Here is a 21,400-nt window from a genome sequence, read left to right as displayed (position 1 = left end):
ACCGAAATTATAATCAAAATGAACCGAAATTATATTTAGAATGAACCGAAATAATATTCAAAATGAACCAAAAATTAAATTCAGAATGTAAACTCGTTTCAAAACAAAATGCACCTTATTTAAATCTAGAATGAACCAAAATTATTTAATGATTACGACACACCAACTTAATTCAAAAACAAACATAAACAAAATTGAATTATGAACAAAAACACATCCAAATCCATAAAGTGATTTTGCAACATTATGTGTTTCTTCTTCTTTGTTTGATTAGATGAACAAAACAAGAAAAAAAAGAACACGATGAGAAGTTTTGAGGAATTATTTTTTCTTGTTTCTACTTTTTTTCTTGGTTTTATTCCTCTCAAGATAGTAAAACAAGAAGAATCATAACAAAATAATTTACTCAGAAATTAACTAAAATTAAATTCAGAAATGAACTGGAATTAAATTCAGAATGAACCAAAAATTAAATTCAGAATGTAAACTCATTTCAAAACAAGAACAGTAAATACACCTTATTTAAATCCAGGATGAACCAAAATTATTTAAAGATTGTGACACACAAACTCAATTCGAAAACAAACACAAAGAAAAATTGAATCATGAACAAAAAATGAGAAAAGAAGAAGAAATAGGAGGAAGAGGAGGAGGAGGAGGTGGTGGTAGTGGTGGTGACGCAATAACGAAAGTGAAAAATAATAAAAAAAAGAGGAAAAGAAGAAGAAGACGTAACATCAGGAGTGAAGAAGAAGAAGCGCAGATGGAGAAGAAAATGGAAAAAAAAAAGCAGGTGACTCTAAATAATTTAGATAAACTTGGATGCTAAAATTACTTGGAATGTGGAGAATAATTCTTATTATTTATCTCAATAGTCCTACTACTTTTTAGAAGATCAGCTTATATCACTTTTTGTTTAAAGATTTGGATTAATATAAACGTAATTATAAGCATAATAGTAAATGTAGCTGATGTCATCTTAGCTCTTCGGGACTCTCAGATTGCTAATATTGCTCTTCTTGGCATTTGGCAAGTTGATTTGGCAAATCCTTCATCATCATGAACAAGCCTTGGGTACAAATATTTAAAGAACCGTAACATCTCTTAGGCAAAGCAGGGACTACCAGGGAGTGCTTCATCCTCTGTTTGAAAGTAAAACAGCTGAGGTTTTAAAGGAAGATTTTGATTAAGGATGTGGCTTCTTTATCAAATTCATTATGTCAGCGTTGTCTTCAACGTGCAGAAACTTTGCTGTATAGCCTGCATTGATTACGTGATTGTCTTAAAGTAAGAGATGTTTGTGAGCTTCTTGGTTTTGATAGTGTGGCCTTCTATGCAGAGCAAATTTCCATCGTTGGCTCTAGGACAACGCTGCCCAAAGGAACTCACTAAGGTTTGTGGCTGGTTTATGGAGTCTCTGGAGCAGGATAGAAATGATTCAACTTTTAATAATGGGATCAGCTCTACATTAGCTTTTGAAGGTGGTAGTGTTCTATCTGAGTGTGAGGCAGATTTGGCAGAAGCATATTTCTTGGTAAATCATTGGAAGCTCCCTGAAGGACATGCAGACCTTGATGTGCTTCTGAGAATTTTCGAGCTGGTCAGTGAGGTTCAATTTGATTCAAAGGGAGATGAACATGGCGGCTGACTTGTTGGCAAGGCAGGGAGCTCAGGGCGAAACAATTTCTTCTCTATTGCTTGCACCCCCATAGCAGACTTTGCAGCGTAATGTAGCTTATAGTCTTTTCTTTTTTCTTCTTTCTTATGTTTTTCATTCTTAGTTCTAGCACCAACAAAGAAAAATAATTAAATGATGGAAATAAAGAGAATTAAAAGTTACATATCATAAGAGAGCTAACTCACCGAAACAAGAATTGATTTCAGGGATTGTCTTAGGTGGGGAAAGTTGGTTCTAGTCCTTCAAGGACCTGATGGAAATATTTTAAATATGTGGATGACAATGAATCCGTACAGAAAAAAATGATTTGCTAAGTTAAACCCCATGGTTTATCTAAATTGTAAACCGGTCCTCAAGAAAAATGAGAATTTTCTTTTTAACATGACTAGATGGGCTAACCTGTCCTGGAACCCGATCCACAAACCCGCCCAACCTGAAACCCACTCATGCTCGGTGCATTGTTCCTGTCTCAGACTTCTGACAAAACTTCCTTCTCCTTCAGCGTCGTAAGGAGGATTTTCACTCAAGGCAAAGGAGATGGTCTTCACGCCTCTCCTTCCCAGTGCTAAGAACGTTGCCTGCCAGTGCCGAGGCACTGCATCTCCTTCCCTGGTCCAAGAACGCCGCATCTAATAGACACATAAGATATTCATATGGAACTAGATCACGAATCGTTGCCGTTGCTGTGCCGAGGACGACTTCCTGGCTTATGCCATTGTCAGATTTTGAATGTTCTGTTTGTCCAATTTTCGCGCACCGAAGCTGGCTTCCTCCGCCGTTCGCACCTTGTATTGGCAATGGAAATTGTTTTATGAAAAGGGTGAATCTATGATACAGATGCTGTTTGATACAGATATTGCTTTTGTATGAATATCAGATGGACACCTGGCCATTTTGTTGTAGGGTTTGTCTCCTGCTCTATGTTAAGGGTGGCTGAGCCAGTTAGCCAAGATTTTCTTTTTGAGATAATGCCTAATTTTGTCCCTGAAATTCCGAATCCACTTTAGATTAGTCTTTGGTGCACAAAATTGTGATCACACTTTTCACAACTCCGCACAACTAACCAGTAAGTGCACTGGGTCGTCCAAGTAATACCTAACGTGAGTAAGGGTCGATCCCACGGAAATTGACGGCTTGAAGCAAGCTATGGTCATCTTGTAAATCTCAGTCAGGCGGATTCAAATGGTTATAAGGTTTCAATAATTAAAAGGTAAATAAAACGGAAAATAACATAGAGATACTTATGTAATTCATTGGTGGAAATTTTAGATAAGCGTTTGGAGATGCTTTATTGCTTCTGAACCTCTGCTTTCCTATTGTCTTCCTCCAATCATGCATCCTCCCTTCCATGGCAAGCTGTAAGTTGGTGGATCACCGTTGTCAATGGCTACCATCCGTCCTCTCAGTGAAAATGGTCCGGCTACGGTTCTCACCGCAGGGCTAATCATCTGTCGGTTCTCACTTGTGTCGGAATAATATCCATTGATCCTTTTGCGCACTGTCACTGCGCCCAACAGTCGCGAGTTTGAAGCTCGTCACAGTCATCCCCTCCCAGATCCTACTCGGAATACCACAGACAAGGTTTAGACTTTCCAAATCTCAGGAATGCTGCCAATTGTTTCTAGCCTATACCACGAAGGTTCTGATCTTAATAATTTGAATGCTCTGTTGTCAGGAGATGCTAGTCAAACGCATGGATCAGAGACCCAAGAGAATATACTCCAGCTGGCGTCCAATGACTATGTTGAACATCATGTAGACCACTTGTAGTTGTCAGGTACGTGGATCTTGGCTAAGCGAATACTGAAGATAGTGGGTGATTGTCTCAGATCACCCCTTCAGTCTGACTTAACAGAATTAAGTACGAGAGTATATCTTGGAGAAGATGTAGGTGTGAATTGAAAGAAAAAAAATAGTACTTGCATTAATTTATGAGGAACAGCAGAACTCCTCACCTTAATCTATGAGGTGTAGAAACTCTACCGTTGAAAACACATAAGAACAAAAGGTCTAGGCATGGCCGAATGGCCAACCTCCCAAATGGCATAAGAATTCGAAAACAGGGGAAGAAGACCTGATCAAAGGATCGAAAAGTCGTCCAAAGATATGAATACAATAGTAAAAAGTGCTATTTATACTAAACTAGTATACTAGGTTTATAGAAAATGAGTAACTAAGTGCAGATAGTGCAGAAATCCACTTCCGAGGCCTACTTGGTATGTGCTTGGGCTGAGCATTGAAGCTTTCACATGCATAGGCTCTTCTTGGAGTTAAACACCAGCTTGGGTACCAGTTTGGGCATTAAACTCCAGTTTTGGTGCCAGTTCTGCCGTTTTACGCAAGAAAAGGGCATGCGGTGGGCGTTTGGACGCTAGTTTGGGCCATCAAATCTTGGCAAAGTATAGACTATTATACATTTCTGGAAAGCACAAGATGTCTACTTTCCAACACAATTGAGAGTGTGCCAATTGGGCTTCTGTAGCTCAAGAAAATTCACTTCGAGTGCATGAGGGTCAGAATCCAACAGCATCTGCAGTCCTTTCTCAGCCTCTGAATCAAATTTTTGTTCAGGTCTCTCAATTTCAGCCAGAAAATACCTGAAATCACAAAAAAAAAACACACAAACTCATAGTAAAGTCCAGAAATGTGATTTTTGCATAAAAACTAATAAAAATATACTAAAAAGTAACTAAAACTTACTAAAAAGAAGAGAATATACAATAAATCTCAAAATATCAATGAAACTTAGTTCTAATTAGATGAGTGGGGCTAGTAGCTTTTTGCTTCTGAACAGTTTTGGCATCTCACTTTATCCTTTGAAGTTCAGAATGATTGGTATCTATAGGAACTCAAAATTCAGATAGTGTTATTGATTCTCCTAGTTTAGTATGTTGATTTTTGAACACAGCTACTTTATGAGTCTTGGCCGTGACCCTAAGCATTTTGTTTTCCAGTATTACCACCGGATACATAAATGCCACACACATATAACTGGGTGAACCTTTTCAGATTGTGACTCAGCTTTGCTAGAGTCCCCAGTTAGAGGTGTCCAGAATTCTTAAGCACACTTGTTTTGCTTTGGATCACGAGTTTAACCACTCAGTCTCAAGCTTTTCACTTGGACCTTCATGACACAAGCACATGGTAAGGGACAACGTGATTTAGCCGCTTAAGACAGGATTTTATTCCTTTGGGCCATCCTATCCATTAATGCTCAAAGCCTTTGATCCTTTTTACCCTTGCCTTTTAGTTTAAAGGGTTATTGGATTTTTCTGCTTGCTTTTTCTTTTTCTTTCTTTTTTCGCAAGCTTTATATTTTTCACTGCTTTTTCTTGCTTCAATAATTAATTTTATGAATTTTCAGATTATCAATAATATTTCTCTTTTTTCATTATTCTTTCAAGAGCCAACAATTTTAACATTCATAAACTTCACTATAAAAAATATGCAATGTTCAAGCATTCATTTAGAAAATAAAAAGTATTGCCACCACATCAAAATAATTAAACTAATTTCAAAATAGAATTCAAAATTCATGTACTTCTTGTTCTTTTGCAAATAGAAACATTTTTCATTTAAGAAAGGTGAAGGATTCATGGGACATTCATAACTTCAAGGCATAGACACTAGACACTAATGATCATGTAATAGAGACATAAACATAGACAAAACATAAAGCACAAAAAAACAAAAAACAGAAAAATAAGAACAAGGAAATTAAAGAACGGGTCCACCTTAGTAATGGCGGCTAGTTCTTCCTCTTGAAGATCCTATGGAGTGCTTGAGCTCCTCAATGTCTCTTCCTCGCCTTTGTTGTTCTTCCCTCATGACCCTTTGGTCCTCTCTAATTTCATGGAGGATAATGGGGTGCTCTTGGTGCTCCATCCTTAGTTGCTCTATATTGGAACTCAAATCTCCTAAAGAGGTGTTGAGTTACTCCCAATAGTTGTGTGGAGAAAAATGCATCCCTTGAGGCATCTCAGGGATTTCTTGATGAAGGACTTCCTCATGCTATTATTGAGGTCCATGAGTGTGCTCTCTTGTTTGCTCCATCATCTTTCTTGTGATGGGCTTTTAATATGAATCTCTCCATCTCCCATGACTCGGATGTGGAAGCAACTACCTTCCCTTTCCTCTTTCTAGAAGTTTCTCCGGCCTTAGGTGCTATTAATGGTTATGAAAAAGAAAAAAAGCAACGCTTTTTTCCACACCAAACTTAAAAGGTTTGCTCGTCCTCGAGCAAAAGAAGAAAGAAAGAAGTAGAAGAAGAAGAAACGGAGGAGATGGAGGTGAAGGAGTGGTTTGGCCAAGGAGGATTTGGAGTGTTTGTGATGTGTGAAAATGAAGGATTAAGGAGGGGTATATATAAGGTAAGGGGGAGAGGAAATCCATTTGAGAGGGGTTGGGTTTGGGAGGAAAATGGTTTGAATTTGAGTGGGTGGGGGTAGGTGGGTTGTATGATGGGAAATAGTGGATGGATGTGAGTGGTGAAGAAGGTAGGATTTGATAGGTGAATGGCATTTGGGGAAGGGTGTTATGGAAAGGTGTGAAGAGGAGTGAGAATGAGTTGGGGTAGGTAGGGATCCTGTGGGGTCCACAGATCCTGATGTGTCAAGGATTTCTCATTCCTGTGCCTTTCTGGCATTTAAACACCCTCTGTGTGGCATTTCTGGCGTTGAACGCCAGGCTGCTGCCCATTTATGGCGTTAAACACCAGTCTTGCTACCAGTTCTGGCGTTTAACATCCAAAATGCTGCCAGACTGGGCGTTAAATGCCCATTCTACTACCCTTACTGGCGTTTAATGCCAGCCAGACACCAGACATCCTTTTCTGGTGTTAAACACCAGTCTGGCTGCCATTTCTAGCGTTTAACACCCATAATACTGCCAGACTGGGCATTAAACGCCCATTCTGCTGTCCTTACTGGCGTTTAAACGCCAGTAAGCTCGTCCTCCAGGATTTGCTATTTTTATGTTGTTTTTTATTCTTGCTTTAATTCTGCAGCTGTTTTTGTGACTCCACATGATCATCAACCTAAAGAAGACATATAATAACAATGGAAAATAAAATGAAAGAGTAATATAGATAAATAAAATTGGGTTGCCTCCCAATAAGCGTTTCTTTAATGTCAATAGCTTGACAGGAAGCTCTTACAGAGCTTCACAGGTGCTCAGAGCATGATTGTGGCCTCCTAACACCAAACTTAGAAGTTGAGTGTGGGGGTTCTATCTGACTCTGTATTGAGAGAAGCTTTTCATGCTTCTTCTCCATGTTTACAGAAGAAGATCCTTAAGTTTTAAACACAAGGTAGTCCTTATTCAATTGAAGGAGTAACTTTCCTCTGTCCACATCAATCACAGCCCTTGCTGTGGCTAGGAAGGGTCTTCCAAGGATGATGGATTCATCTTTATCCTTCCCAGTGTCTAGGATTATGAAGTCAGTAGGGACGTAAAGGCCTCCAACCTTTACTAAGATATCCTCTACAAATCCATAAGCCTGTTTCATTGATTTGTCTGCCATCTCTAGTGAGATTCTGACAGCTTATACCTTAAAGATTCCTAGTTTCTCCATTACAGAGAGTGGCATGAGGTTGATACCTGACTCCAGGTCACACATAGCCTTTTCAAAGTTCATGGTGCCTATGGTGCAAGGTATTAAGAACCTTCCGGGATCCAGTTTCTTTTGAGGCAATGTCTTCTGAATCCATGTATTCAGTTTATTGATGAGCAATGGAGGTTCATCCTCCCAAGTCTCATTACCAAATAACTTGGCATTCATCTTCATGATTGCTCCTAGATATTGAGCAACTTGCTCTTCAACAGTGTCTTCGTCCTCTTCAGAGGAAGAATATTTATTAGAGCTCATGAATGACAATAGTACGTTCAGTGGAATCTCTATGATCTCTGTAGGAGCCTCGGATTCCTTTGGTTCCTCAATAGGAAACTTCTTATTGGTTAGTGGACGTCCCTTAGGGTCTTCTCACAGGGAATCATTGCCTTTTCACTCTCTTCAGGTTCGACCATTGTGGTTGTAGTTATGGCCTTGCACTCTCTTTTGGGATTCTCTTTTGTATTGCTTGGGAGAGTACTATGAGGAGTTTCAGTAACTCTTTACTCAGCTGACCCACTTGTGCCTCCAAATTTCTGATGGAGGATCTTATTTCATTCATGAAATTGAGAGTGGCTTTAGATAGATCAGAGACTATATTTGCTAAGCCAGAGAGGCTCTGTTCAGAATTCTCTATCTGTTGCTGAGAAGATGATGGAAAAGGTTTGCTATTGCCAAACCTATTTCTCCCTCCATTATTGTTGTTGAAGCCTTGTTGAGGCTTCTGTTGATCTTTCCATGAGAAATTTGGATGATTCCTCCATAAAGAATTATAGGTGTTTCCATAGGATTCTCCTATGTAATTCACCTCTTCCATTGTAAGATTCTCAAGGTCATAAGCTTCTCCGTCATAGGAGCCTTCTTTAGCACTGCCAGATGCAGCTTGAAATCCAGTCAGATTCTGAGAAATCATATTGACTTGGTGAGTCAATATTTTGTTCTGAGCCAATATGGCATTCAGAGTATCAATCTCAAGAACTCCTTTTTTCTGAGTCATCCCATTATTCACAGGATTTCTTTCAGAAGTGTACATGAACTGGGCTTCTGTAGGGGTTTTCAGATGAAGAAATCCACCAGCAGAATGGTCCAATGACATCTTAGATAATTCAGACAGACCATCATAGAGTATACATATGAAGCTCCATTCTGGAAGCATGTCAGAAGGACACCTTTTGGTTAATTGCTTGTATCTTTTCCAAGCTTCATAGAGGGATTCTCCTTCCTTCTGTTTGAAGGTTTAGACTTCCACTCTAAGCTTGCTCATCTTTTGAGGTGGAAAGAATTTGGTCAAGAAAGTATTGACCAACTTGTCCCAAGAGTTCAGGCTTTTCCTAGGTTGTGAGTCCAACCATTTCCTAGCTCTGTCTCTTACAGCAAAGGGAAAAAGCATGAGTCTGTAGACTTCGGGATCAACCCCATTGGTCTTAACAATATCAAAGATTTGCAAGAATTCAGCTAAGAACTGATGAGGATCTTCCGATGGAAGTCCATGAAACTTGCAATTCTGCTGCATTAGAGAAACTAATTGAGGCTTAAGCTCAAAGTTGTTTGCTCCAATGGCAGGAATTGATATGCTTCTTCCATAGAAGTTGGAAGTTGGTGTAGTATAGTCACCAAGCATCTTCCTTGCATCTCTAGCTTTGTTGTTGGGTTCCGCTGCCATGTCTGCTTCTTTTTTAAAATTCTCTGTAAGGTCCTTTCCGGAGTGTTGTGCTTTAGCTTCTCTTAGCTTCTTCTTCAGAGTCCTTTCAGGTTCAGGATCAGCTTCAACAAGAATATTTTTATCCCTGTTTCTGCTCATATGAAAAATAAGAGAAAAAAAGGAAGTAGTGGAATCCTCTATGTCACAGTATAGAGATTCCTTGAGGTATCAGTAGAAAAGAAGAATAGAGGAATGAGGTAGAGAGAGAATAAGAAGAATTCAAACACAGAGGGATAGAGAGGGTTCGAATTTTTAGATAAGTGAAAGAGAATTGTTAGCAATTAAATGAAATAAATAGAAAGAGAGGAGAGAGAGTTTTCGAAAATTTGAAAAAGGAATAAAATAAAATTAGAATTGAAAACAATTAGTTAATAAAAAAGATTTTTGAAAAAAATGGTTAGTGATTTTTGAAAATTAGAATGGAAAAGTGGTTAGGTGGTTTTGAAAAAGATTAGAAATAGTAATTAGTTGGAAAAGATTTGAAAATAATTTTGAAAAAATAAGAAGTTAGAAAAAAAAGATTTTGAAATCAACATAAAAAAATATGATTGAAAAAGATTTTATTTTAAAAAGATATGATTGAAAACGATTTGATTTTTAAAAAAAGATATGATTTTTAAAATTGATGACTTGACTAACAAGAAATTAAAAGATATGATTCTAAAATTCAAAGGTTGAACTTTTCTTAACAAGAAAGTAACAAACTTGCAATTTTTTGAATCAAAACATTAATTGTTAGCAAGGATTTTTGAAAATGTGGAAAGATAAGATTTTAAAATTATGAATTAAAACATGAAAATTGAAAAAAAAAATTTGAATTGGAAATGAAATTACCTCCCTTGTGTCATCCTGGCGTTAAACGCCCAGGATGCTATCCATTCTGGCGTTTAACGCCCAAAATGCTACCTCTTTGGGCGTTTAACGCCCAGCCATATACCCTGGCTGGCGTTAAATGCCAGAAATCCTTCTTTACTGGGCGTTTTTCTAAACGCCCAGAATGCTACCCATTCTGGCGTTTAACGCCCATAATGATAGCTTTACTAGCGTTAAACACCCAGAATGATAGCTATTCTAGCATTTAACGCCCAAAGTGCCTCTTTACTAGCGTTTTATTGCCAGTGAGCTCTTTTTCTCTGTGATTCTTCTGCTTTATGTTCTGAATCTTCATTTCTCTGTATTATTTACTTGAAAACATATCTTTTTTATTTTTGAATTTTTAATGAAGAGAGAGAAAAACAACAAAATGAAATAAAACATACAAATGCAAGATCAAAACAAGTAATGCATGCAAGGACACTTTGAATGTCAAGATGAACACCGAGAACACTTTGAAGATCATGATGAACATCAAGGACATATTTTTGAAAATTTTTAAGAAAAGAAAGACATGCAAGACACCAAACTTAGAAATTTTGAATGTTCAAAAACTATGATTTTGAAAATGCATATGAAAAATAACATAAAACACAAAACAGGAAAATCATAAGATCAGACAAAGGAAGTCATAAAGAACCACTCGAAGATCACAGAAGAACACAATGCATGAATTTTTTTTTCGAAAACTTAAGAAGATTGAAAACATGCAATTGACACCAAACTAAGGACTTGATACTAGACTCAAATAAGAAAGAAGATTACCCAATCTAAGCAACAAGATAAACTGTCAGTTGTCCAAACTCGAAAAATCCCCAGCAAATGCCAAATTTGGTCCCTAAAATTCCGAACCCGCTATAGATTAGTCCTTGGTGCACGGAATTGTGATCACACTTTTCACAAATCCGCACAACTAACCAGCAAGTACACTGGGTCATCCAAGTAATACCTTAGTAAGGGTCGATCCCATGGATATTGACGGTTTGAAGCAAGCTATGGTCATCATGTAAAACTCGGTCAGGCGGATTCAAATGGTTATGAGGTTCTGATAATTAAAAGGTAAATAAAATGGAAAATAATATAGAGATACTTATGTAATTCATTCGTGGAAATTTCAGATAAGCGTTTGGAGATGCTTTATTGCTTCTGAACCTCTGCTTTCCTATTGTCTTCCTCCAATCATGCATCCTCCCTTCCATGGCAAGCTGAAAGTTGGTGGATCACCATTGTCAATGGCTACCATCCATCCTCTCAGTGAAAATGGTCCGGCTACAGTTCTCACCACAGGGCTAATCATCTGTCGGTTCTCACTTGTGTCAGAATAAGATCCATTGATCCTTTTGCGCACTGTCACTACGCCCAACAGTCGCGGGTTTGAAGCTCGTCACAGTCATCCCCTCCCAGATCCTACTCGGAATACCACAGACAAGATTTAGACTTTCTGGATCTCAGGAATGCTGCCAATTGTTTCTAGCCTATACCACGAAGGTTCTGATCTCACTAATTTGAATGCTCTGTTGTTAGGAGATGCTAGTTAAATGCATGGATCAGAGACCCAAGAGAATATACTCCAGCTAGCCTCTAATGACTATGTTGAACATCATGTAGACCGATTGTGGTTGTCAGGCACGCGGATCTTGGCTAAGCGAGTACTGAAGATAGTGGGTGATTGTCACGGATCACCCCTTCAGTCTGACTTAACAGAATTAAGTATGAGAGTATATCTTGGAGAAGAGGAAGACGTAAATTGAAAGAAAAACAATAGTACTTGCATTAATTCATGAGGAACAGCAGAGCTCCTCACCTTAATCTATGAGGTGTAGAAACTCCACCGTTGAAAATACATAAGAACAAAAGGTCTAGGCATGGCTGAATGGCCAGCCTCCCAAATGGCATAAGAATTCGAAAACAGGGGAAGAAGACCTGATCAAAGGATCAAAAAGTCATTCGAAGATATGAATACAATAGTAAAAAGTGCTATTTATACTAAACTAGTAAACTAGGTTTACAGAAAATGAGTAACTAAGTGCAGATAGTGCAGAAATCCACCTCCGGGACCCACTTGGTGTGTGCTTGGACTGAGCATTGAAGCTTTCACATGCATAGGATCTTCTTGGAGTTAAACGCCAGCTTGGGTGCCAGTTTGGGCGTTTAACTCCAGCTTTGGTGCCAGTTCTGGCGTTTTACGCCAGAAAAGGGCCTCTGGTGGGCGTTTGGACGCCAATTTGGGCCATCAAATCTTGAGCAAAGTATGGACTATTATACATTTCTGAAAAGCCCAAGATGTCTACTTTCCAACACAATTGAGAGCGCGTCAATTGGGCTTTTGTAGCTCTAGAAAATCCACTTTGAGTGCAAGAGGGTCAGAATCCAACAGAATCTGCAGTCCTTTCTCAGCCTCTGAATCAGATTTTTGTTCAGGTCTCTCAATTTCAGCCAGAAAATATCTGAAATTATAGAAAAACACACAAACTCATAGTAAAGTCCAAAAATGTAATTTTTGCATAAAAACTAATAAAAATATACTAAAAAGTAACTAAAACTTACTAAAAACTTCCTAAAAACAATGCCAAAAAGCGTATAAATTATCCGCTCATCAATCCTCCACTTTTTAAAATGACCAAATAAATCCTCCACTTTCAGAATCGTTAATCCTCGTTGGTCCAAAAACTAAGAGATGTTTTAACGGCGTTGAGGTGTACAGTTAAGTGCCAAGTTGGCACTTAACTGTACGCTGATGTGGACACACGATGAGTTCAACTCAAATTGGTGTTCCAATTTTGATTAAAATACCCAAATTGATCCATTCACACTTATAAAACCCTAACCCTCCAAATGTTCATCTTCATCGTTTTGATATGTTCTTCATCTACTCTTCTGCGTTGTTCGTCGTTTCCTCTCTAAAGCTCTTTTATTTGCTCGTTCTGCGTGACCCATAATTAACTCTCTCATTCACTAGACTGAAACCATACTTTACTGTGAGTAGTTTTTCTCCTTACTAGTGCTTGATGAAGAACATGTTAGTGTGTTGCTACAAGCTACAATTCTCTTTGCTTGCTCAAAACATTCACTCTGCAATCATTTCAACATCAAAAACTAAATAAAAAATAAAAAATTAAATATTATAGTACTAGGTGACTTCTAAATCTAAAAATGATAGTAAATACCAATATAAAATACGATAATTAGTTTGTTTAAAAAATATTTTCAGATGAAAAAGTAATGTTATTTCATTAACAATCTACTATTACACAAGCAGCAAGTACTTTCATTAGCAAAATAACTTACCTCCACCACCATTCATGGTCTTCGACAAATATATATTTTGTAGTCCTACATACTAGCCTATTCCTGATGTAACTACAGGACAATTGCACTAAATGACACAAGATCGCCAATAAACACTTGAAATGGTGTTCTCCTATATCAAGCAAATTGGTGAATCTTCCTAGGATATCTCTTTGTGGAAGAAGGGTTTTAAAACTCAATTCTAAAGCCGTATCCAACAACTTCATCAAACACGAGCAAGGGGATAGCAAGGACTATGAATATAACAAGAATCACAATAATGTTGAAGATAGAGGCTATGACAAAAACTAGTCTAATGTAAAGAATCACTGCTAAATTAACACTCCTTTTCTGGAATTACAATCAAGTAACACAATAGACATAGGATGTTGATAGAAAATATAATGAGACATCATTTATTTTCCATGTTAATTGCATATGAAATTACCCATTCATTTCCAACAAACTGGCCATAGAAGGATGCTGATGAGTACCTGAAAAGCAAAGAAGTTTTTGAGTATCTATCCATCCTATTCTCAAAATGCAGTGCAGTTGCATTTCAGGTAATTGAATAAGTGAACTTAAATCAACATCAACATCAATATCAACATCATTACTTATATCAATGGCACCATTTGGATCACCAAATACATTCACTTCTATGACTTGGTCTCCATTAAAAGAACATCAAATTGAAAATGCATAAAAAAGTAATATTTTGTCCCTCTCTTAGCAGGACTCCAACAATCCTTCTCAAACTTCCCAATAAATTCCCAAAATAGAAGGTCATCCAAGTAAAACTAGAAGTAGTAGTCACAGTTAATAGCTTTGTTGAAGTATGCAACCTCATCAACATATCCATTTTTGGCACAATGTCTCATCAATTTTGTCCTCCCTGAACTTAAATTCATACAAAGCATTCTTCAAATAAAAAGTCACAATAATAGAATTGAAATCTCCATCTTTTTTACGCTTCACTTTACCAATTACTCCTTTTATTCCTTTATTCTTTTTTCTTTTTCTATCACTATAATGTTTTGAACATCATTGGAGCAATTTATCTCAATATAAATTACATCCAGGCATTCAAGATTTGTATCAAAAAGAGTGATAGTGAGAGATAACAAAAACCTAAACACTCACCTTTCACCCTCTGCAATGTGCGAATACGATGATGCTTCATGCAAAACTTGCTTCACTGAACACAACCGGGGGTGCCACGGAGGGGCACTTGTGAAGCTCGGCAACTGCGAGTTGAAGGAGATGAAGAGATGATGCAGAAGAGAAGAAAGTGTTTTTGATAGGAAACGACATCGTTTGGCCTGTTTCCCTTAAACGGTGTCACATTTCAAATTGCCAACTAAGCATTTAACTACACATATTAGCAGTGTCATAACGTCTGGTAACTTTTGGACTAACGGAGATTCACGATTTCGAGAGTCGGGGATGCATTTGGTCATTTTAAAAAGTGGAGGACTTATCTGATACGAATTGGAAATTTCAGGGACCATTTTGGGCATTACCTCTTTTCTTTTTTGTTTGTGTTTTTGGACATGGCCTTAGGCCGAAGAGCTGACCCAGCCCACACAAACTGAACCAGCTTGACCCAAAACACTACCCAGTACCCACGTAGAGACCCGCCCTCCTCTAATAGCCCCAAACCTCCCTTCCTCGCCCTCACCCTTGAAGACTGCCATCGTTTGTCGCATGGAGGAAAAATCAGGCACCTGGATCCTCAACCGTGGCCTCGATCGGAATCCTCAGGTACTGCCTTCTTGAGGTCGCCCATGTCGCGCTTACCCCGACTCGATAACTCTGTTGGTCGTGTTCAATGGTGACCATTTGTGCTTCTTCACAATGACTGCGACCTCTCTCCAACACGCATGTCATGTCATTCTCCCTGGACTGCACTTGCCAATGCCTTGAAGAAGCTCCTTCTCCTGCTTCATGGTGATTCCGACCCTCACCTCCCGTGTCCCCTCTCCACATGCATTGAAGCTGTTGGTGACTTCTTCCATGGTCCCTCCTCCCTGACTCTATTGATTGAAATATAAGCGAATTGTTGAATGGATTCATCTCGTAGCACGCGTTGCCCGCATTTGACCGTCCACGCTTTCGCAGCCGGCGTGATCAGAATTTGCTGCTGTTCTGGTTTGGTCCTCGTCGCAGGTATGAATTTCATTGTTTTTGCTCTGTTCGATTTTATAATATTCAAAATGGTGTCTTGCTTTAGAGGTTTGGAGCATTGGTTCACTTGAATTGAATTGAATTGAATTGAATGTATAAATTTCTTTTGAATTTCCCTTTCAATGTTTTTGGTTTTGAAACTCGCATAGGATCATAAGTAGCTACTTTATCCTTCTCTGTATTTGTCAACTTTACTTTTCTCTTCACACCACTTTCAATGAGAATTTGTGTTGAATTTTCTTGAACATTTTACTTCCTTCTTACTTTCTTCCATTTGAATTTCTATCACTAGAATTCCTACTTCTCTCAATTATCCTTAAGCCATGGTTGCTAGTTTGGTAAGTCTAACTCAAATTTCTTATCGATCTTTCTCTTTTTATGTTTAACGTTCAAATCTTCGTTCCATATTTAGTTGCTTCCACATCTTCATCTTGTTTGATGATGAAAATAATGCTATCTTGCTTGCAGTTGTCATGAAAATCATTATAAACACTAGCTGATGTTATTGAACAAGGTGTCTTGCTTGGAGTTGTCATGAAGAAATTCAACCTACTATGACATCATTTTGCGAGCATTGTCTCTTCTACTATTATTATGGCATCAATTTAGAGGCTCTACAAAATATTTTAAATTTATTGCTTTTTTCTTGTGGTATTTTTTTTTTTTTACAGGACTTTTTTCTTGTGGTAGTATCATATGTACATTTTGAAATTTTTCTCATAATTTAAGCATTCCATTATAACTTGGATCCAATAAGATTAAAGACACACAAAAAACATTTTAATTCCAATAAATTTTATCATGTTAAAATTTCAAAAACATTATACGTATTGTATAAAGATTTCTAATTCAAATATCAATATATGACAAGCCAATTTAATAAAAAGCCTCTAAACAAAATACATAATCTAACTTAAAAAGAGCTGAATACAAATCTAATGACTCAGCAATACAAGAAGGGCATAACTAATTATTCCATTTTTCGTACACCTTCATTTTTGCCTAGCTTCTATTTTTCCATTTTCGGTGATTGATGTCTTGAACATTGAATATCGTTATAAACCCCCACCATGTTCCTCTTTGCTTTACTTAGGCTCTGTCTCTAGCAACTTTCAGTCAACAAGGATTATTCCAAACCTAAAAAGCAAAATGCAAAAATACTTTGGTTAGATATAAAATTCACATTTATCCAACTTTCAGATTTCTCAAACATCAAGCGTAGTGAGTAATGCTTATAATTAACTAGTGGTTTGGCATAAAGTAAAGTAGGCATATGCATCATCCATGCCTTTAGCAAGAAATTATCACACGATCATAATAAGATTAATGCTTTGTGATTAGCTTATTAAGCTATCAAGCCTCACCATCCATGCATTTTCTAGACTTTGGTCCATGTTCTCTCCATCAACTTTTAGAGCTAATAAACCTATAATAGCAACATAAACCGAAAGATAATTTAGCCAAATGAAAGAAAAATAAAACTAAACAAAAAAAGTGAGCCAATATCCACCGTCTTGTATTATTGTCATATACACACAATTATAGAAGTACTGTTAAATAACTTAAATTTGACATTATATCTGCTATTTAAAGAAGAAAAATATGTATTAGCATGTTAACATGGTAACAAAAATCAAATTAAATAAGCGCCGAGTAATTGGATCCTAATAATTAAGTCAAATAATAATAATAATAATAATAATAATAATAATAATAATAATAATAATAATAAAAAAATACCACAACAGTTGGCTGCAAATTTACGCTGTTTATTAACTTAGTCTCTTCCTCCTTTAACCTGGATCCGTAACGAATTATAAGAGAGAAAAGTTTCCCAAGTCTAGATAAAACATAAATATGAAATATCACAATTAAAGCTTAACATTCCCCAGTCTAGCTCAGCAGCATGAACCTCATGTTGGAGACTCTTAAGTTTCTCCTCCAAGTCACATTTTTAGCCTACATTATTATGTTCAACAATAGAAACCAGTTCGTATTTCAAAATATATAAATTAATCCAGTAACAACAATTATCACAGCAATTAAGCATTGTGGAGTTATAAGTACTATTTTGGATGCGTTTCTCAAGTCCCGTTAGCTCATTTTTTAATGAAATAGATCCAATAAATTACTATGAAAAGCCAGATAAAAAGTTTACTACCCAAGGCGTCCTTCTATGACCAACTAGCACCTTTACCAACTTCAAGTTTCACAATCAATTATTTTTACTGTGTGGTCACTGCTGTATATGGCAAAGAAACAAATTCAATCACAACAGGGCCTTAAATTCAATTTGATAAAGCTTTAATTTCAACAGTCTTAAATTCTTTTTGGAGCAGCAATTGATATAAATTTCAATAGAATCATAAAGGTGCAATGGATATATACAAATAAAACAGCACTTAAACACCAAACTTCAATTATAAATTAGATGCTGAAATCATAAAAGCACTTTAAATATTGCTACATACACAGCTCATATTAAATGCAGTGCCTAAGCATTAACAGCATTGCTCATGAGCTTTTCAAAAAATCCCTGTGAATATAATTGTCATTCACCAATCCATTAAATCCACGGCATAATTAAATTAGAGTAAAATACCTATTTCATACTTAAAAAGATTAAAACCCTCATACTTTAACTTCAAAAGATATTATATTCTCATATGCTATATGAATGATCAATATACTAATAACTTATCATGAGGCGACGAATCAATAGTTGCATACACATAGTTATTACCTACTTCAGCTTTTGCTTGAGCTCCATTAGCCAAAAGTGACGCGAATTCAAGAAGCACGGAGAGAACTCGAGAAGAAACAATGCAAGATGGATTTCTGTTATTGGCTCAAAATTCAAAACTACTAATACTAGCTTCTTTATTTGGATTATATCTAAAAATTCAAAACTACTAACAAGGACAAGATAACTCAATTATATCTAAGATTCCTGTATCTTAATTCTTATTTGCTTTTGATAGAATCAATCAAGTAATTGTACCGTATCGGTTATATTAAAACAATAATAATTTTCTTCATGGAACCTGAGGGAAAAAGAAGTAATGAGGTAATAAGGTGCACGAAGAAAAGAAAGTAGAGAAGTGAAAGAAATTGATACCCATCCCAAGTGCACAGAGAGCAACGTCATTGTTCTGCTTTATGTACCTCTGCATCAGTAAGAAAATTAAAAATTGAAATCCAAAATTAAAGTAGCAGCACAATCACAAAATTAACAATCGCAGGGGGTGGACAAAAATCAAAATTCGATGTAACCAAAACCAAAATCAACAAGAGAAAAACCCTAAATTCGGTAATGTGATAACAGCACATCAGAAAAAATGATCTGAAATAGAACTTCCATGAAATTACTAGGAAGAAATAAGCAATAAAGACAAAGAGAAAGAGATACCTAAGGATCGAGTGTGATGCGAGGGGCTTGAGAGAAAGAGGTGAACGGCGGAGAGTTATCGATTTGCCTGAGAGGACAGAGCATGGCACCACGACGGAGCAGGGCAAAGGTTTCAGAACGGCGCGAGCAGATAAAGACGGCGAAGCAGAGCAGAAAGAACAAGGCCCCAGCTCCAGCAGCGAGGAACACGACGACGGCGACAGGAGAAGAGGGATTATAAGCAGTTCCATAAAATCCTAAAGCAAGGTAGAAGATGTATAAGCCCAATTAGATTAAAAGAGGCCATCACTGATGACCCAAATGAAAAACCAAAAACAATTGGGCAGCCCACCTCCTTAAACTCAATTGGAGATTTGCAACTTTGGCTCTTTATTCCATTAGCCGGCTCCATTCAACTAGCAAGCCCAGACAAGGTGACAGAGCTTTGCCAAGCCTGTCTCCAAGGTAATAAAATCGTAGTTTTAAATTTAGTATAACCAAGGTAATAAAATCGTAGTTTTTACTTTGATTCGAAAAGTTAATACAAAATCGTAATTCGTAAAATCGTTAGACGAAACGTAAATCTAACTCGTAAATCATAAAATCTGAAAAATATAAAAAATATAACAAAATTACACATAATTGAATATAAGTATATAACACTAATTAAAGAAGTTTCATTAAATAATTCAAAAAAGATATTTATTTAACAATTTAAAAATATAACCACATTCAGAATATTTATATATTTATAAAAAGAAAAGGGTTGCAAATTCAAACCACACATTAACAAATTCACTAATTTAAATGTTTTAGAACAAACAACTTTACTAGTGTTCCTTTTTTTTTCTTCTTTATTGACATAGGTCCAGATCCACAATTGGACCCAACTCAAACATAAGCTACCCATTCTCATCTCCAATTTTTCATCACCACCAGACACCCTTTCCCAACCCGTTTTCCCCCAACCTAGATCCCCAACACTCACTGCAACTCAAATACCCCATGACTGCGCTTGCGAAATTCCTTCCAATGGTAAATCCATTTCCTTTAATGTGTTGAGCATATTGTCCATAAAATTGCTCTAAAATATCTTTTCCGCATTCTCCTTTTAGGTTTTGGGTCACTCAGTTTTTATGAAGAAATGCCGCAAAACCGCCGCATGAAAGAGATGTTGGTGTTGCAATTTCTTTAGCCTTCCTCGCTTTTCTGTTCAAGCTCCCGATTAGCCCTGCGGAAGAAGACAGTGCCAGTCACACTGTATGTGATGCCTCTGCTTTTTTCTGTGTTTGGTTTGAAGAATGCCCCTGTTGCAAGAACTTTATTCCATTCTAGGGTTCCTTTTCAGCTTTCTTCTATACGTGATGGGCTGGATTTGGGAGAATTTCAAACTAGGTTAGGAAATAATGGAATACCGCTTATGGATGAGTCTTCTTTCTCTCACACGAGATCGCCAACAAAATCATGATTCCAACGATTTTGCGACTTTGCTCGGCGATTCCACGCAAACAACATTGTTGTCACTCAAACAATAAAATCGGAACGGAGAGGAGCTGCAAAATCGCAAGAGCGTGCGATTTCGCGAGTTAAGTCGCGATTTTGACTACCTTGAGTATAACACTATCATCATCGTTATATAATAAACGTGTTAAATATGTTATTTTATCTTTATTCAAAGTAAAATATGAATAGAAGAGTTCGAAGTTTATAATATTCTTAAACCATAAGGAGGGAGATAAAAAAATAAGAACATATATAACTGTAATAATAGCATGTTAATTTTATCCTAAATTTTATATCAAAAAGCTAATAAAAATTTATCAACAACCTAATATCTTACTAACTTCATTAGAAAATCATTGGATGTTGTGCTCCTTGTTACACATTTCATTTCAAATTTGAAAAAAGAGTTATAGATAAATTAGTTATATCTATAGTAAAGATTTGTACAAAAGTGTAAATCATAACATGCTATTAAAATGAAAATAATATTATTCTTACCTAAATATTATTAAAAACCTCTTTGAACACGACATTTGTTGTTGATGACTTTGGATTGTCGTCTTCCTTTAGAATTAAAACCCTGAGGCCACTGCGACTCTTAACTCTTGACAAAGCAACATAAAGTTGTCCATGGATGAACATTTATTTTGGCAAATAAAGCCGTACATGTGATAATGATTGATCCTGACTCATGTTAATGGTCATTGCAAAGCATACTGTTAATGAAAATTGTCTCCGTTAGAACTTAAATGGCAATCCTGAATCTGAAGGGATCAAGTTCATTCTTGGAATGTACACTTTATCTCCAATATTTCTACCGGTCACTACCGTCACTCCAATTACGTTGCTGCCAAGTTTGTTAACTATTAATCTTGTCCCGTTGCATAAACCTGAAGTCTGGTCTATGTTTCGCAACAGCATTACAGCGACTCCTGGCTTCAAAGTCAACTTGTGATTGAGTAGTCCCGAACATTTGATGTCATTTAGAAACTCTGATGTGAACCACTCTTGTTTTACATCTTCATTCTCATCAGCTTGACATGTTGTGTCAGAGCTCAAATACTCCTTTTCCATCCATGGAAAGATTGTCAAGACAAAATCGTTTACCTTCTCGACACTCTCAAGCGTGGGTGCAAGAATTGCCCTACTCTGAAAATACCTGTAATCTGACAT

At 36.8% G+C, this 21,400-nt stretch overlaps 2 protein-coding genes and 1 non-coding gene across 3 annotated transcripts; 1 reads left to right on the top strand and 2 right to left on the bottom strand.

The window, feature by feature from the left end:
• The first annotated feature begins 8,436 nt into the window (after positions 1–8,436).
• On the top strand, positions 8,437–8,544 carry LOC127742712 (small nucleolar RNA R71). Its single transcript, XR_008004076.1, has one exon. It is a non-coding gene; the product is annotated as a small nucleolar RNA R71 (small nucleolar RNA).
• Positions 8,545–16,146: 7,602 nt separating this feature from the next.
• LOC107491315 (uncharacterized) lies at positions 16,147–19,136 on the bottom strand. The gene is made up of 5 exons (XM_052263149.1): positions 19,077–19,136; positions 18,746–18,981; positions 18,080–18,174; positions 16,701–16,762; positions 16,147–16,473 (listed from the first exon to the last, which is right to left on the bottom strand). Exons 1-5 carry the CDS (start codon positions 19,134–19,136, stop codon positions 16,453–16,455), a joined length of 474 nt encoding a protein of 157 aa, XP_052119109.1. The 3' UTR covers positions 16,147–16,452.
• Positions 19,137–20,965: 1,829 nt separating this feature from the next.
• Positions 20,966–21,400, bottom strand: LOC127748529 (uncharacterized). The gene has a single exon (XM_052263146.1). The coding sequence runs from the start codon at positions 21,398–21,400 to the stop codon at positions 20,966–20,968; it is 435 nt and encodes a 144-aa protein (XP_052119106.1).

The sequence above is a fragment of the Arachis duranensis genome, chromosome 1, assembly GCF_000817695.3.
Source record: "Arachis duranensis cultivar V14167 chromosome 1, aradu.V14167.gnm2.J7QH, whole genome shotgun sequence".
NCBI classification, from domain to species: Eukaryota; Viridiplantae; Streptophyta; class Magnoliopsida; order Fabales; family Fabaceae; genus Arachis; species Arachis duranensis.
This window is presented reverse-complemented; position numbering and strand designations above follow the sequence as displayed.